This window comes from Phascolarctos cinereus, unplaced genomic scaffold (genome assembly GCF_003287225.1).
Source record: "Phascolarctos cinereus isolate Bilbo 61053 unplaced genomic scaffold, phaCin_HiC Scaffold_8;HRSCAF=390, whole genome shotgun sequence".
NCBI classification, from domain to species: domain Eukaryota; kingdom Metazoa; phylum Chordata; class Mammalia; order Diprotodontia; family Phascolarctidae; genus Phascolarctos; species Phascolarctos cinereus.
The window spans coordinates 46,603,678-46,621,569 of record NW_027556291.1 but is presented as its reverse complement, the minus strand read 5'-3'; the positions used below and the strand labels follow the sequence as shown (position 1 = coordinate 46,621,569).

The 17,892-nt window shown below is 46.8% G+C and overlaps 1 protein-coding gene across 1 annotated transcript in view; it reads right to left on the bottom strand.

Moving 5' to 3' along the window:
* ZDHHC9 (zDHHC palmitoyltransferase 9) overlaps positions 1–17,726 on the bottom strand; it is a 36,337-nt gene extending 18,611 nt beyond the window's left edge. The window contains exons 1-2 of the mRNA XM_078147720.1: positions 17,499–17,726; positions 15,053–15,364 (exon numbers count right to left, since the gene is read on the bottom strand). Of these exons, the coding sequence (XP_078003846.1) occupies positions 15,053–15,219 (167 nt within the window). The 5' untranslated portion in view covers positions 15,220–15,364; positions 17,499–17,726. The remainder of the gene's footprint in view (positions 1–15,052; positions 15,365–17,498) is intronic.
* Between the last annotated feature and the right edge of the window lie 166 nt (positions 17,727–17,892).

The following is a 17,892-nucleotide window of genomic DNA, read 5'->3' as shown; positions in this document are numbered from 1 at the left end:
ATTCGGAGCTCAGACTCTTTCCTTCTGGGCACTCACTCCACCTAGATTACTAGATTACTCATAATTTTTTGTGAGTAATTACTCCCCTCAAAATTTTGCTCACACTATGAGGAATGAGTCCCCCTACCATGCACGTGCATGCTTGTGCTCAAATACACCGATACCTTCCAAGATTTAAAAACCCAACTCAAATGTCACTTCCTCCAGGGATCTTCCTCTTCTCTTCCCTCCCCCTTCCCCCCCATCAACAATGATGTTCTCTCAGACTTCACATGGCACTTTATCTGTACCATTTTACAGGAGAAGTTTTCAATCTTATTACTTTGTAAACCATAAAATACTTTGTAAATGTGACTTATCTGCCCACTAGACTAAGGAGGGAGGGAAGGGAGTAGGGTTTGAGCTAAACTTTGCATCTTTCTCAACCCTGCACATTGCTCTGCAAACAGTAGGCATTTAACATTTGTTAAACTGAACTGAAAAATCTATTCTGGACAAGTCATTCACAATTTAATTGTAACAATAGTTCCCATTTCTCTATGCTTAAAGCATTTTCCTCTCAATTCTTCTGGGTAATTCAAGTATTATTAGCTCTATAAGTGGAAACTGAGGTACACAGAGGGGAAGGGACAATGAGGCTAGTCAATTTTTAACAACTGGCTCACTGGGTGGGTGGGGATGTGCCCCTGAAACCCTTTGAAGTTTAATATGTATTACCATTTTCTTCATCACTTTCTTTTTTTGTTTTGTTTTGTTTTTAGGCAATTAGGGGTAAGTGATTTGCCTGGGGTCACACCGCTAGCAAGTGTCAAGTCTTTGATCTGAGGCTGGATTTGAACTCAGGTCCTCCTGACCTATGCACTGCGCCACCTAGCTGCCCCCTGCATCACTTTCTTAAGTCTAGAGTCCAGGTGTGGGGAACCTGCGGCCTCGAGGCCACATGTGGTCCTCTAGGTCCTCAAATGTGGCCCTTTGACTGAATCCAAGGATTTGGCTGCAGGTTCCCCACCCCTGGTAGACGCCTAACAAAACAAAACAATAATTCAAGGTCTGATTTGGAGCTGCTGATTTCCAAGGGGGAAGTGAATGCTCACCCTGACAATTTAACAATGGGCTTGCAACAGTTTAAGCCACTCCAGCACTCCCTGGAAGTGGACTCATTCAAGGTCACCTAACTCGGAAGCAGCAGAATTGGAGTGTGACTCCCCATTTCAGCTCCATTCAAATGTTAAAGTCCTGATATGTACAAGACACTATGCTAGCCAACAAGGGCACAAAAGAGAAACCGGCAGAGGTGCTTGTGTCAAGGAGAGTGCTTCCACGTTACTAAGGAGCACATTTGCAGAGGCGAGTAAATAGGAGCTCTTTTGGAGCAAGGCTAGACTATGGTGTCATTGGCATGGGCAACTCTCAGATGAGGAGACTCCCTGGCAGTGCAGGGCAGCACCTTCTTTTCAATTTATAGTCTTAGAGAATTGCCCAGAGCAGAAGTGTCAAACATGAATGCTCAGGAACCAGATTAAATGTAATTGGGAAGTATTTAACAAAATAAATAAAAATACAATCAAACAGAAACAATGTTATGTTGTTACATTACTACAAAGAGTACTTCTGGGCTGCAAGGCCAGTTCTCCATCTACTCTACTTTCCAACTTCATTATTCAACCAAGACCACTCTCTCCAGAGTCGCTAACTGCCAAATCAAATGGCCTTCCCATCCTTCTTGACCTCTCTGCAGCCTCCAGCACTGTTGTTCACGTGACACTACTCCTCTTCCTATTTGACCTATCCTTCTCAAAGTCTCCTTTGCTGGATCTTTATCCAGGTCATGTCCAATAGCCTTGGGGCTCCATCCTGGGTCATCTCTTCTCCTATAGTGTTTGCTTGGTGATCCATCATCTCCCATGGATTCATTTTATTATCTCTATCCTGATGATTCTCAAATCTACCTAATCAGCTTGAACCTCTCCTAACCTCCACATCTCCATATCTCAAACTAGATAACCTATACACATCTTAACTCAACATGTCCAAAACCGACCTCATCTTTCCCCCCAAACTCTCCCCTCTTCCTAAGGTCCCCATTACCGTCAAGAGCACAACCAGCCTCCTAGTCACTTGGGCTCACGACACAGGTGTCTTATCCTTGACTCCTCATTTTTTCACTCCCCAATATCTAATCTGTTGCCAACATCTGTCGATTTTTACCTCTGTAACATCTCTCTCATATGCCCCCCCTTTTTTTTTCTCTGCTATCACCCTGGCACAGACCCTCTTGAACTACTGAAACAGCCTGCTGGGTGGTCTCTGCCTCAAATGTCCTCGGCTCCATCTCAGCTATCAAAATAATCTTCCTAAAGCATAGATTTGACCATGTCACACCCATTCAATAAACTCCAATGGCCCCCTATCACTTCCAGGATCAATTACAAAATGCTCAGTTTGGCATCCAAAGATCTTCCTCACCTGGCCCCCTCCTTCCTTTCCAGCCCCAAGTACTCTGGAATCCAGTAACACTGCTGTCCTGGCTGTTCCTCTGACAAGCCATTCCATCTCCTGACTCCATGCATTTTCACTGCCTGCCCCTCATGCCTGGAATCCACTCCATCTCTACATCTCCTAATATCAATGGCTTCCTTCAAGTCCTGGCTAAAATCCCACCTTCTGCTACAAGCTTTTTAATGCTAGTACCTTCCCTGTTGATTATCTCCAAGTTAATCTGTTTATTTCTTTTTTTTCTTTTCTCTTTTCTCTTTTTGGGGGGGTGGTGAGGCGATCAGGATTAAGTGACTTACTCAAGGTCACACAGCTAGTTAAGTGTCAAGTGTCTGAGGCTGGATTTGAACTCAGGTCCTCCTGACTCCAGGGCTGGTGCTCTATCCACTGTGCCACCAACTGCCCCAATTCTGTTTATTTCTTGTTTGTATGTGGTTGTTTGCATGTTGCCACACACCTCACCCCCCTCCATTAAACTGAACTCTGTGAGAGCAGGGACTATCTTCTGCCTTTCTTTATATCCCCAATGTTTAGTAAAGTGGCCGACACATAGTAGGTGCTTAATGCTTGTTGACTGACTAGGCCATGCTGTCTCTAAGCAGAAGGGAGAAAGCAGCAAAAACCAGGGGGATAAGGAAAGATTTTCTGTCGGAGGGAGGGTGAACCTTAGGAAGCTTAGAAGTTCTCTGAGGCCAAGGTGAGGAGAGAATCCCAGGAACAGGAGCTAGGCAGGCCAAAGGCATGGAGATGCCCAATGGATGGCCAAGGTCAGGGAACAGCCACAAGGCCAGTGTGGCCACAACGGAAAGTGCACGCAACCAGTTGAGAGCTCCTTCCACTCTACCACCCAAGGTGTCTGCATTTCCAGTCTATCCCACCCTGGAGGGTGATGTGGGCCATGAGCTTCAATTGCCTTTTGGGGTTTTTGAGCACTAAGGAGCTAACTCTCCCCATTCTAGCAAGTTTCAGGTCCTTTCTCAATCCCCTTCTAGACAGCCCACACAGTGACCCTGTCCCCCAGCAGGTTTGTGTCCCCAGCTGACATTGCTGCAGGATGTCACTGTGCTCCCATGTGTCCCTGTGGCCCCCTCTGCCTACAGTTAATCCCCTTCTGTTTTGCCATAAAACACCTGCCTCAGTGCGATGCTTTTATACATCCTCCATGGCGTGTCAACACTGGAATTCAGCAGTTCTCAGCTGGTGCCCTCCAGCTACATTACTAACAGCAAGATCTCTCGTTTTTGCGGCCCCTGAAGGTTTAAGCACAAAGTCCTTTCCTCAGAACACCTGTACGAGGTCAGCAGTATGAGCACTATTGTCTCCATTTTTACAGATTCAAAAATTCAGACCCAGATTGATGCAGGAGCTTACCACAGCTTAGATCAAAACAGACCTCTTAATGAATCCCTAGTTGAGTATTCCTTCCCACTGGGCCACTGGCCCTTTGGCAAATCTGGGAGTGACCTGTCCTCAGTACTGAAAGGTCAACAAGGACTCTGAGAAGGATGGAAGCACTGAGAAACCTGAAGAAGGATCCTCTTTCCCAGCCTGGCCCTCTCTCCCCACATGGCTTTGCCAGATTTATACGGGTGAATAGGCTATCTGAGGACATCACAAACTTCCATCACTGACAAATCTTTAAACGGAGGTTGGATACTCACTTATTGATAATGTTGTAGAAGGGATTACTGTTCAGTTAGGAGCTCTGAGATTCTGTATTCTCTGACCCACCATTACCTCTCCCTTCTATGACCTTTATTTTTTCCATTTATATATATTGTTCCCACCCAAGCTAAAGTATGGTTTTAAAGAAAATCCGTTTAAATAAAACTATGGGGAAAAAAACAAGTTTCTAAGAGTTTTTCCCTACAGTCAATATCAGACCTTTTGACTGTTAATATCAAAAGTCCTCTACTTCTGTCTAAATGACAGAATCTGGCAGTTGATTCTACACTATTTCAAACTGTTTCAAGTAGTTGCCGACCAGTCTTTCCTAAGGCCCACAAACACAGTGCATGTGGAGGTTTTTAAGTCACTTCCTGCACATCTGGATCTACCAAAAAGCTGAGTTCATACTTGGCGTTCCACACTGTAGCCTAAAGCCATGTTCTAGATTCCGGGAACACTCTATTGACTAAGTCAAGCAGCCCTCTGCCCCAAATGCTTTGACTGGGCCCTTGCCAAGGACAGAGAAGTAGGAGAAGCTTCCTTTGCTCTTGAAGACAGTTATGAACATTGGCATCTTTGAAATCCCTGGGCTATCATCTCAATACCTCATGTGAGAAATGCAAGCAGCCTCTACCCTGCATTGCTTAAACATCTTAGCAGGATGGGAAGGGGGGGGGGAAGGGTGCTTCTCTGTTCTTTGTGACAGGCTTAGACAAAAATCTAATCTCTCTGCACACAGAAGGGCTGTAAAGAACCTTGGAAGGCACCTCCTCCTCCCATGCAATGCAGGAATATTCTTCTAAAGCCTCCTTGAAATCCATTGCTTGGATGCTTCCAATCCAAGTAAACAAGCATCTATTAAGTGCCTCCTATATGCACGGTAATAAAGCTATACACTGGAGGTATTTCCAGCGAAGGAGACAGAACTCAGACCTTCACAAGGCAGCTCGTTTAACTGTTCTACAGCTTAATTGTTAGAAAGCTCTTCTTTATTTTGGGGAATAGAGGCAACATCTTATTCATCTTTATAGGACCTCAGCCTCAAAATGATGTAAATTGCATTTCACACAAGGCAGGGTAGAAGGTAGGGGTTGATGAGCCAGCCCCTATGGTAGTATAAGCTAAAAATACTTTAAAAACCCAGATGACAGCCCTGTAACAGGCTAAAGAACACTGGAGGGGAGGGCAGTTAGTCTTAATATGAGCTGTGCATAAGGCTTCAGGCTACCTTTTAGTATAGTCTACCAGACAGAATCCTGGGCTGGTGGAAGCCCAAATATGAACAAATCACAGGTCTGGGATCTTGTAGTAACTTATTTTATCGCTGCCTTTGTTTATGATGAGGCTAAAGCACTTTACTCCTCTTCCACGTCACCACTTACATTCAGTGAGGCCAGAGACTCAGACCTTCAAGGTCCACTCCACTGATGTATTCCCCTCCACTCCCTCACTGCGAGCTCTTCAAGATGGTGCTAATAGGGGGCAGCTAGGTGGTGCAGTGGATAGAGCACTGGCCCTGAAGTCAGGAGGGCCTAAGTTCAAATCCAGCCTCAGACACTTGACACTAGCTCTGTGACCCTGGGCAAGTCACTTAATTCCACTGACTAGCCAAAAGAAAAAAAAAAGATGGTGCTAATAAAGTATAAGCTCTGAGTGCTCCTCCCAAGCTAGAAAGGCTTTAGGTCCACACTGGAGAAGTGTGGGCTGAAGTGTGGCTGACTATGCATCTGCTGCCCAAGGATGGGCCTAGCCAGGTGCAGAGAGAAAGGCTCATCCCCTGAAGGCCAGATGGACTACCATTGCTGGACAGTTTTGGGCCATAGCAACTCCTAAAGCCCATCTACTCAGATGGAGAAGGGTTGTGATCTGAGGCAGGAGAGGGAATTCTCATATCTTTATATGAGAAAGCACAAATCCTTGAAATATGGCAGAGCTCAGCTTTGTCAGTCCAGCCTTGGATTTCTTCAAACTCAGCAACCTAAGCTAAGTCGAATAAGCATCTGTCCATCTGTCATGATAGACGGCCACTCACTGGTCAGGATTAGCCCGAGGAGTGGGCCATTCACTGCCATCCTCATCAAACCAGTCCTATGGGGGAGAACCAGCAGTGCCCATGGGGGTGACAGCTGCCTGCTAGCCCCAAGGGTTATTGCCTCACTAATAACAGTATTTCCACATATGTCTCCCTCTTCTGACTGGAACATCTAGGATGTCATGATAGCCTTTGTGCAAAGTGAGTTCTGATCCTGTTGCTTTGGGCACCTGCAGTGTGTCAGATCTTAGACCAGCATTTAATATTACATATAGCTACAGGAGTCCAAATCTCCTTAAGGTCCACAGTAAAAATAAGAGACAGGGGATAGGGACAGGACCTGGGATTTTATTGACAAAGGCAACTCATGAATCAGGAAACCTCCTCTACCCATGCAAGTTGGCACCTCCTCTGCAACTGGCAATCTTACAGAGCTGCCTAAAGCAGGGCTTCTTAAACTTTTTACACTCGTGACCCCTTCAGCTCTTCTTAAACAGTTTAAGATGCAATGGCTAGAGCACCAAGAAGTTAAGAGATTTGTCCTGGGTCGTGCAACCAGCACATGTCAGTGGCAGGACTTGAACCTAGGTTTTCAAGGTTCCAAAGGTCAGCTCTCTATCGCCTAGGCCACGTTGCCTAGAGGAATAGATGAGGAGGTGGAGCCAAGATGGCAGATTAGAGGCAAGCCAGCTGAATTCTCTGAACATTTCCCTCCAAACAGCTTTAAAATAATGCCTCAAGCCAAATTTTGGAGCAGCAGAGGCAACAAAAGGTCAGGGTGAGATATTTTTCTAGCCTAAGAAAACTTAGGAGGTCAGCATGGGAAGTTTATTCAACACCAGGTTGGAAAGCCTATCTGGAGCTCATACATGCAGCAACAACAGTGGCCGAAGCAGCAGCTTCAGGAGTTCTTAGCCCAGAGAGCAGGAAGGTAGTCAGACAACCAGTCAGAAAGAGATACCAGGGGACCCTCTGATGGCACTGGGTACAGCTGGCACTGATTGGCAACTCTATTTCCCATACAGTTCTGGCTCACAGTTCCAGAGCAAAGTGCTGGGGGTCATCACAAGAGATCAGTGGCCCTGGTCACAGTTCCAAGGCAAAGAGGAGTACCAGCGCTTGTGGCTGCAGGGACCAGGGGGCCTTCCTGGGTAAAGACCAGAGCTTGGACCAGAAGAGCAGTGACCACACCTCTCCCAGGATCACACCACCTTGAAATCCCCACCAAAAACTTGCAGACCCCCCCAGAACTAGCTCTGAAACCAGCAGCATAAAAAAGCCTGAAGCTTGGCACAGTGCCTCCCCATCCCCAGGAGAGCAGAGCCCAACCAAGTTTAAACTCAAGAAATCAGATAGAAAAATGAGCAAACAACAAAAAAGGAATTTGACCATAAAAAGCTACTACAATGGTAGGGAAGACCATGACAAATTCAGAAGACGCCAACAATGTGAAAACAGCCACAAATAAATCCTCAAAAATGTTAATTGGACCCAAACCCAACAAGAATACTTGGGAGTCTTAAAGAAAGGCATAAGAATAGTAGAGGAAATTTTGAGAAAAGAAATGAGAGTGATGCAAGAAAATTATGAAAAGAGTTAACTTGGTAAAAGAGGAACAAAAAAACACTGAAGAAAATACCTTAAAAAATAGAATTGGCCTAATGGAAAAAGAAGTACAAAAATTCACTGCATAAAAGAACTCCTTAAAAACAGAATTGACAAAATGAACAGAGGTAAAAAAGCTCACTGAAGAAAATAATTTCTTAAAAATTAGAATTGGGCAAGTAAAAGTTAATGACTCCATGAGAAACAATAAAACAAAGTTAAAAGAATGAAAAAATATGGGAAAATGTGAAATCTCATGGGAAAAATAACTGACCTGGAAAACAGATCAAGGAGAGATAATTTAAGAATTATCAGACTACCTGAAAGCCATTAAAGAAAGAGCCTAGACATCATATTTATCAAATTATCAAGGAAAACTGAAGAGGGTAGAACAGAAATTAAAAGAATCCACTGATCACCTCCTGAAAGAGATCTCAAAATGCAAACTCCCAGGAATATTACGGCCAAATTCCAGAACTCCCAGGTCAAAAAGAAAATATTTCAAGCAGCCAGAAAGAAACAATTCAAGTATTATAGAGCCATAGTCAGGATCACATAAGATTTAACAGCTTCTACATTAAAGGAGGAGAGGGCTTGGAATATGATATTCCTAGAAGGCAAAGGAGCTGGGATTATAACCTACCCAGCAAAACTGAGTATACTCCTTCAGGGGGAAAATGGATATTTAATGAAATAGAGGGCTTTCAAGCATTCCTGATGAAAAGACCAGAGCTGAATAGAAAATCTGACAATCAAACAGAAAACTCAAGAGAAACATAAAAAGGTAACATGAAAGAGTAATCAGAAAGGTCTCAATAAAGTGAAACTATTTACATTCCTATATGGGAAGATGATAAATGTAACTCCTAAGAACTTTATCGGGCAGTTTTCAGAAAAAAAAAATCACAGCTAGAGTCATGAAAAAATGCTCTAAATCACAATTAACTAGAGAAAGGCCAATTAAAACAACTCACCTCACATCTATCAGAAATGACAAATGCTATATGGGATGAGGGAAAAATAGGGACACAAATGAACTATTGGTGGAGCAGTAAACTGGTCTAACCATTCTGGAGAACAATTTAGAATTACGCCCAAAGGGCTATAAAATTGTGCATGCTCTTTGACCCAGCAATACACTACTAGGTCTGTATCCCAAAGAGATCAAAGGAAAAGGAAAAGGACCTATGTGTACCAAAACATTTATAGCTGCTCTTTTTGTGGTGGCAAAGAACTGGAAATTGAGGGGATGCCCATCAATTGGGGAATGGCTGAATAAGTTGTGGCATAAGATTGTGATGGAGTACTACTGTGCTATAAGAAATGATGAGGGGACAGCTAGGTGGCACAGTGGATAGAGCACCAGCCTTGGATTCATGAGGAACTGAGTTCAAATCTAGCCTCAGACACATAACACTTACTAGCTGTGTGACCCTGGGCAAGTCACTTAACCCCATTGCCTAACCAAAAAAAAAAAGAAACGATGAGGAGGATGGTTTCAGAAAAACATGACAAGACCTATATGAACTGATGAAAAGTAAAAGGAAGAGAAACAAGAGATCATTGTGCACAGGAACAGCAATGTTGTAATGATGATCAACTGTGAAAGACTTGGCTACTCGGATCAATATGATGATCTAAGACAATTCCAAAGGACTCAAGATGAAAAAATACCATCCACTTCCCAAGAGAGAACTGATGAACTCAGTGCAAATTAAAGTATAGTTTTCTCACTTTATTTTTCTTACTTTTTTGAAATATGGCTAGTATGGAAAAATGCTTTGTATGATTTCACATGTATAATTTATATATTACTTGCCTTCTCAGTGAGGGGGAGGGGTGGGAGGGAGGAGGAAGAAGAAGGAAGAAGAAATACTTCAAAAGGGCCCAGATTTCCTCGGTAGGAGACTTCATTTACCAATGCAGATGACAGACCCCCTTCACTTTAAAAGATGGCCTTGATGAATTTCCAGAAGGAGGGTCTGAGGCTGTAGTGATTGAGACAAGTAGGCACACCCTGGGTCAGGAGGCTGCTGCTCCAAACTGCTCCAGCTTGGTAGGGCCCACCAGAGCTTATGCTCTATTGGCAGAACCTAGGAGAACCTAGGGTTACCTCACGGCCATAGAAAATGGCTTGAGTAGAAGGATAACAAAGTAGCTGATGTTTTTCATATAGTGCTATAAGATTTGCAAAGCATTATCATTATCACATGTCACATTATCTGATTTGCAACAGTCCTATACAGGTGATGCAAGTAACATGAAGCCTATTTTACAGACAGGGGAACTAGAACTTGGAAAAGTAAAGCAGCTCATCCAGGATGAAGCCAGGACTTGAACACAGGCCCTCTGCTCCAAGTACAATGCTGTCCCCACTAAGACCCACCACAACACGTCAATCAGCAAAGTCTAGAGTCTTTACCATGTGCTCAGCTGTGCATCTGGGCACTGGGGAAGCCACAGCAATGTATGCTAATCTCTGGCCTGGAAGAGATTACAGTGTAGTAGCAGAAATGAGATCTGAAAAAGTTAACAAAATAGGTCCCAGAGCAGTATGAGTGGTCCAGACTGTTAAGTTATATGAGCTCAGAGGAAGGTGTTCTCATCATAGGCTGAATAGTTCCTGAATAGCTGGGTGAGACAGCGGGAGGGGAGCTGGACAAAGATTTGGAAAGAGGGAGTGTCTCATTCCACCTCAATCAGCAGGGTACAAGCCAACACTGAGCTGAGCACCAGGAGCTTTCTAAGACTACAATTCACCAATTTCCTTAGCATCACTTAGCAGCGCTCAAAGATGACGCCCTAACATCTATGCTCAGGGTGCTTCATCGAAGCTATACTGAATGTGAGCTGTTGTATGGATCTGCCACCCTGTGGGCAGAGGCATGGTTAATAGCAGCGGAAATGCTTCTCTTTCAGGGAGAAGTACACGTGGTCATTAATGCCTCTTAATAAGTTGGTGGAGTCTTCATGTCCCCAATTGTCTAATCTTTTTTCTCCTAACTGTCTAATCTAAAAGCCAACAGGAAAACTGTCCCAGATGACAGTTCTTTTCCCAGGGGCCTGATATTCATGCAGTAGAAACATCACTGTATTGGCATCAGGAGACTTAAGTTCTATTCTCAGTTGTGCCAGCAGTGTGATCTTGGCAAAATTACTTCCCCTATTTAGGCCTCAGTTTACTTTTCTGTAAAATAAGGAGATGAGACTAGGTGGCCTGTAAGGCCCTTCCAGCTAACATTTTATGATCCCCTAAGACTAGAATATTATGTGGCAGGAATAACACTAAGTTTGAACTCATTAGGTGAGCTTGAATGAGAGAGTCTGTTCCCCTCTATGGGCCCATTTCTACCTCTCTGAAAGAAGGGAGCTTACAGACAATCTGTAAGGCCAGTTCTAAATCACACGAGGTTGAATGTACCTAAGTGTGATGACTCAGTAACTGGACAGTTCACAGGCAACCACTCATTGTCTCTGAATCCTCCTGACCTGAAGCCTGAAAGGGGCTGCTAGCCTTGTTCCATTTGGCCCAAAGCACAGATCTAGGGCCAACAAGACTTTGCAAAGAAGCAGATTTTCATTCCGTGTAAAGAAGAACTCCCTATTCACTAATGCTACTGAAAAATGACAGGGCTGCCTCAGGAGGCCATGGATTCCCTTTATTGGGGTCTTTCAGTGAAGGCTGATTTATTAAAGATTTTACGTGGGGGATTCTTGTTCAGATACGGGTTAGGCTAGCCAAGTCCCTTCCAACTCAGAGATTCCATGATTTGGGCTGGTGGTTGTGTGTTCTTTTAACACCAAATCTGGTCTGGGCAGATGAACAAGAAAGGTTCTTGTGTATTCAAAGCTAGAATTGTATACACATGTACACAGGTTTCACAAACAGCTCATCCCCAAAACAGATTTGGAAATCCTCTTTGAAACAGTACTAAGCTTTTCGCCTCTAAATTTAAAAGACTGTTTGTAGACTCTTCCACACACCCCGAAAAGTTCTTGACGCAGGACAACAGAGGGCATGTTCAGGCTGTCCACCAGAATTTTCAGGATCTGTTTTCAAAAAAAAAAACCCAGAACCAACGTGGCCGCTTTTGAAGCTGCCCCTATCATGGCCAAGCAGCCATGTGGGGTGGTCTCGTCCATCTGGACTGACGCACAGCTGGGATAATGTCTCTCAAGCCTTTGCAATCTCCCTTCAAAAGCCACCAAGGGCAGAGGACTATGGTTAAACTTAGATTCCATAAAGCTGAGAGTTAAAAATGGAATAGAATGGTGAGTCCCTGTTCCTAGACAATTTGAAGATAAGAACTGGCAGCTATCTGATGTAGCTAGTTTAGACAGGTTCACCTGCCTGAAGGCAGGAAACTCTCAAGACTCTCAAGTGTCCTGGCCGACTTTAAGATTCTACCTTGCTAAGGAAGCAATAGTCTTGTCCTGTAAACCCCACGGCCACAAGACCTGGGGGAGGGGGAGAACAGTGGGAACTTTATAGATATCACCGAAAATGAGAGATCAGGGATTAAATAGTGCTACAGAAGGAGGCTGGAGTCAGACTTGGAGGGAGAAGTCTTGGGTTCAAGTCCCGGTTCTGTCCCTTATCACTGTGACAGGAGATGAGTCAGGAGCTGGAACAGATCTCAGACCACCTATGCCCTGATTTTATAAGGGAGGAAACTGAGGCCTAGAATTACCTTGCCCAAGGTTCAAGGTCACACAGCTAGTAATAAAGAAAAGATTTGAACTCAGATCCAATATTTCACTTCTGAGACTCAGTTTTCCAATACATAAAAATGGGAAAAGTGACATTTGCTCTATCTACCTCACAGGACGGCTGTGAAGAGTTTTGTGAACTACCAAGAAATGAGAGCTATTACTATCATCATACACGGAAGCTGCTCCTGCTGTTAGCTGGGCAGAAGACACCTATGAGCCATAAGGGGTGTGAAACATACAAGGGAGCAAGAGACCTCACTTCTCTCCCTACTTCCCTCAGAGCCTACAGAGAAGCCTGAGGGAGGTCTCTAGGCTTGGCTTCTGCCTGCTAGAGACCTAACTTCCCCATTCTACTTCTCTGCTGCTGTGTTTACTTCCTTCCCCCTCAGGTACCAATCTCTTCTCCAAAAGAGAAAATATTGACATAGGCAGCTGGGACTCAGAAGGGTTTATACACAAGCCTAATCTTCATACCTGGGCCCTAAACACAAGAGATAAGGGGTGGGATAGAATGTCATCTCAGCGGACTAAAGGACCACAACTTAACCTGCCTCAGTCAAAGAATAACTTTGCTAATTATATGCTTTAGCCCTGCCCAAAGGCCTTTGGGAACCAAAGTAGGGAGGTGCTCTGCAGCATAGGCCAAAGTCTGTGAAACTGAGACCCATGGGCTGGAGCTCTGGATTATTAGCTCACCTGACCAATCAAACTAGAGGCTTACAGGCCCAGGACTATCAGTTTATTCAGGGGCTGAAAACAGGCTCCATAAATGGTTCTAACCATAAAATTTAATACAGGAAATACACACACACACACACACACACACACACACACACACACACACACAGAACAGCTGTTAATTCAGGAGCCAGAAGAGTTTGGGCTCTGCTGTACCACGGAGAGAGGCAAGGTAAAGACAGAGCAAACAGAACCAGAGACAGAAAGAGCAATAATGAGGGGTGAGGGAAGAGAAAATGTGAGGTGTATGTCTGTGCGCGCGCACACACACACACACACACACACACACACACACACACACACACACACACACACACACACAGAAAGTCACCAAACTCAATTGGAACTGGCTAAAATCTTGTTACCTGAGAGGCTACTTTGCCAAGTACTTCACACAGTCAGTGTGAACAATAGAGCAAAGGAGGCTTTAACAAAGCGCTCAAAAGACTTCCCTTCCAGATCTGTTAGAAGTTGTGCCCTGATTCACCCAAAACTGTTCCTCAAGCTCACACTGGTCACTGACAAAAACAAGCCTCAGACTCTGGATCAGTATTTAGCAGCAAGGGGGGTGTCCCTGCAAATGCCCTGGGAATGCTGGGGGAAACCAGAAGCCCTGGAAGATGTGGACCCAGAAAATGAACCCAGAAAAGAGAACAGCACCGGTTATAATTATCCCCAGAGAAGAGTCCAAAACACCACTATGTCCATGGCTGGCCCTATCCTGGGGTTAGGGTATCATGCCTACAGCCAAAGGTTCTTGTAGGCCCTGCAAATGCCTCAGCACAGTAATACCAGATGTACCACCCCCCAATGAGTCTAGTACCCACTACTCAGCACAGTAATACCAGATGTACCACCCCCAATGAGTCCAGTACCCACTACTCTCTAAAGGAGAAAATCAATCTACTCAGCATGGTCTCAGACACAGATGGAATAGGTGGGTGCTTTTGGAGAAAGGAGCTAGTAAAGTTCCCTGTCCAAAAAACATCTTCCCCACCTGACTGCCACAAGTGCCCAATATATAACCCTCATGGATTACTTCTGTTAAGGATTTTTTCCCTATTAAAATGGAAGTAACAACCAAGATTGCTGTAAGGATCAAATGAAGATAATATTTGTAAAGTGCTTACAGTGCCTGGTAGGTGTTTAATAAATGCTTATTCCATTCCACTGCAAATACCCTGATAACAAATAACCCACTGTCATCCATTAATGACTTACACTGCATTTTAGTTTACACTTGCCAGCTTTTCTAACTTGACAGCAAGCTGGGACCCAAAAGTATGAGACACAGGATAGGGAAAGGATTTGGGGGTTTTTCTTTGGTGGGGTGAGGTTGGTCTTTTTGGGGGGAGGGGCAGAGAGAAAGGACCAAGCAGGAAAGAAGATCTAGAACTTGGGGTTGGGGTGGGGAGGCAGAAATACAGCATGACGACAAGAGACATCTGAGAAAGGGACCAAAGGACAGAGAACGAGTTGCTGAACAAAGAAACAGAGTCACCCAAGTCAAACATTTCATCTACACACTAAGGTGAACCCAGATCCGGTACTATCGGAGTTGACGTTAGAGGGTCTTAGGAATTTTTTTTTCACAAGAAAAAAAAAGGCAGTGGAACCACATACACATACACAACACACACAATATTGTCTCCTCCAAGATCTACTCCAAGGGCCAAAGAACAACGGGACCTTCCATCCAAGGTTCCTACAATGAAGACCCCAGAAAGCAAGGCTTCCCCTGCCCCAACTTTGCACTGTAACCAGTTAGAATTAGGCAAGTCTGCCCTGAGGGGAACTCACTCAAACGCAAAGAAGAGTGTGCAGGTCCCCAGGATGAGGAAGAGAGTCAAGTAGAAGATCCCCTTCTGCCGGGCCATCATGACACGTCCATCGCAGCAGAAGGTGTTCCTGCCTGGGAGCTTCTCCCACTTCCGAGTCACCTTCTTCCTCACCACCATCACAGACATGGCTGCAATACACCTCCTAAACTTGCCTTCAGTCACAGGAGATATGTGATTTGGGTCAAGTCCAGGCTCAGAACCACAGCTGTGGCGGCACTGGTGGCTGCTGCTTCTGTCAAGCCAGACATCATCAAAAATCTGACTTTCAATCCTAAGAAAAAGTGAAAAATGAAAACATGAAAAAATGAGATCATACTAATGCCCTTTCCCTGAGAGGCAGTACTTACAAGTGAGGGGGAGAGCAGACTGGTTTGTCCCTAATCAGTATCTGCCAAAAGATAGGATGGGTGTCAGTTCATTTGCAAAAGAGTGCCTTACAAGCACGGACGAGTAGAAAGAGCCCTGGCTTTGGACTCAAAGGGCCTGAGCCCAAATTTAACATCAACTTCTCTGGAGTATCAGTTTCCTCCTGTTCAAAATGAACATTAGGATGATACTTCTGCTACCTACCCCACAGGGTTATTGTTAGGCTCAATGGAGAATCCATGGGAAAGCACTCTTAAATCTTAAAAAATCTTTCTTAAAATGAGTTGTTATTCTTGTGTCTTCTACCTCTGTCCCCAATTACTGATGATCATAGAATCACATCTTCATTTTACAGATGACAAAACTGAGGCATAGAGGTTAAATAACTTGGCCTAATCACAAGTAATTTCGTTGTAAAGTGACGACTAGGCATTGACTGGGTTTTCCTGATTCCCAGGTGATTGCCCTTTTCACCCACCTTGATGTTTTAGAATCATCTACACAAAGCCTGGGGGGAAAATACTGGAGAGTTTGTCCTTCAAGAGACCAAGATCCTGTTCTTTCACCTTCTTTCTATTTACTACCCAAACATGACTCACTTGAGGGGATAAGTCACCCTCTGGCATGGATAGGAATTTCTGGACACGGCCACATGATGCATACACAATGTATTTGCACAAACCAGATTTGCCCTAACCAAACACTGTCTAAGCTCCCTCTGGGTCCCGGAAACTAAGAGTCTTGCTGGTTCGTTTATGGGATCTGAACGAAACCACATTCCTTGAGGAAGACGGACCTCTAGGTAGAGGGCACTGACTCACTAAGGTGGGAGAGAGAGGGTGGGGGAGGGCTTGGAGGTAGGAAGGAGCAAAGATGGCAGCAGCAGCAGCAGTTGCTACGAAATGGGCAAGGTGCTATGTGGGACAGTCGGGAGTGGCCCATCTCGATTCCCTGGTGCCTAAGCTCGCTCTCGAGCCGAACCCTCCCCCCCAACATCACCACCCTCTCCCCCCGAGCCCACCCCCGGCCGCCCAGCCAGCTCCTCGGAGGTACAGAGCATCGCAGCCTCCGCCACCACCCCCGCCACATGCTGGGAAGAGGGAGAGGGAGGGAGCCAGGGAGGGAGCTAGGGAGGGAGCCAAGGAAGGAGCCAGGGAGGGCGGGCGGCGGGCGGGAGGGCTGCCGAGGAGAAACAACCCACAGGAGGCCGCCGCCTCCACTGCCGCCGCCGCGGGGCTGGCCCCGCTCCAGCAGGAGCTCACAGCTCCAGGCCATGATCGAAGGGGCGATGCCCGAGGGGCCAGGGGAGCGGGGAGGGGGAGACGGGCTGCGCTGTCCCGGCGGGGGACAGGGACACCACGGGGAAGCAAGCGGCTGCCCAGTGGCGTCGAGCAGAACAAAGCTCCGAAGCCGTAGAAGAAATGGACAGCGAGCAGCGGCCGCCCGCCCCGAGGCCCAGCCGCCTCGGGCGCGAGCGCCCTCCGCCCGCACCCCGCACCCCGCACCCCCACCCGCCGGAGCGCCCCCTCGAGTGAGAGGGGAGGCGAGGAGGGGACACCCCCCGAACTGCGCGCGCGCACATCACTGAGCCCGCGCAGCCCTCCCCTGGCCCCCCGACCCCCCACCCGCCCCCCTGCCAGCCGGCTGGCGCGCGGACACACACACACACACACACACACACACACACACACACACACACACACATATACACATACATACACACAATCGCGCGCGCACACACACACACACACTCACGCACACACACGCGCGCATACACACACATACATACACGTACACACAGCCGTGCGCCCCGGGACGCCCCGCCACGTGCCGCCACGGCCACGGCCACTGCCACAGCCAAAGACACAGCCCCGCATCGGGTCAGGTCCCGGGCTCCGCGGAGCAACTGCTGAGCATCCGGGACAGGCTGTCCCCAAGCCGTCCGGCCAACCCGCCGGCCAGCCCGCTGGGGGTAGGGGGGGAGCGGGAAGCATCCGCACAGCGGGAGGCAGCCACAACCAACGCGACCCCCGGCTTACCTGGCAACCGGGACTGCGGTGGGAAAGGTGGCGTTCTCCGGGAGGGAGCGAACGAGCTCGGCAGCAGGCAGGGGTATAGGTGGTGGCTCTTCCGCCCCGCCCCGAGCCCCGGGCTGCCGCCGCCTCCGCCTCCGCCTCCTCCTCCTCCGGGAGGGGGACGGGGGGGAGGGGGGGGATGGACCTTTGCCGTCGGGAGCCACGGCCAGCTGCGGCAGCAGTCCACCGCTGGAGGAATGGAAAGCTCCGCACGTCAGCCGGCAGCTCCAGCGGCTGCCCGCCTGCCATTGGCCGGCCCCCTCCAGGCGCCTACGCCCCCGCCCCCCTGCCCCGGATTCCTATTAGTTAATAGGCATGCCACTCGACGGCGCCTCCTCCTCCCTCCTCGCTCCCCCCG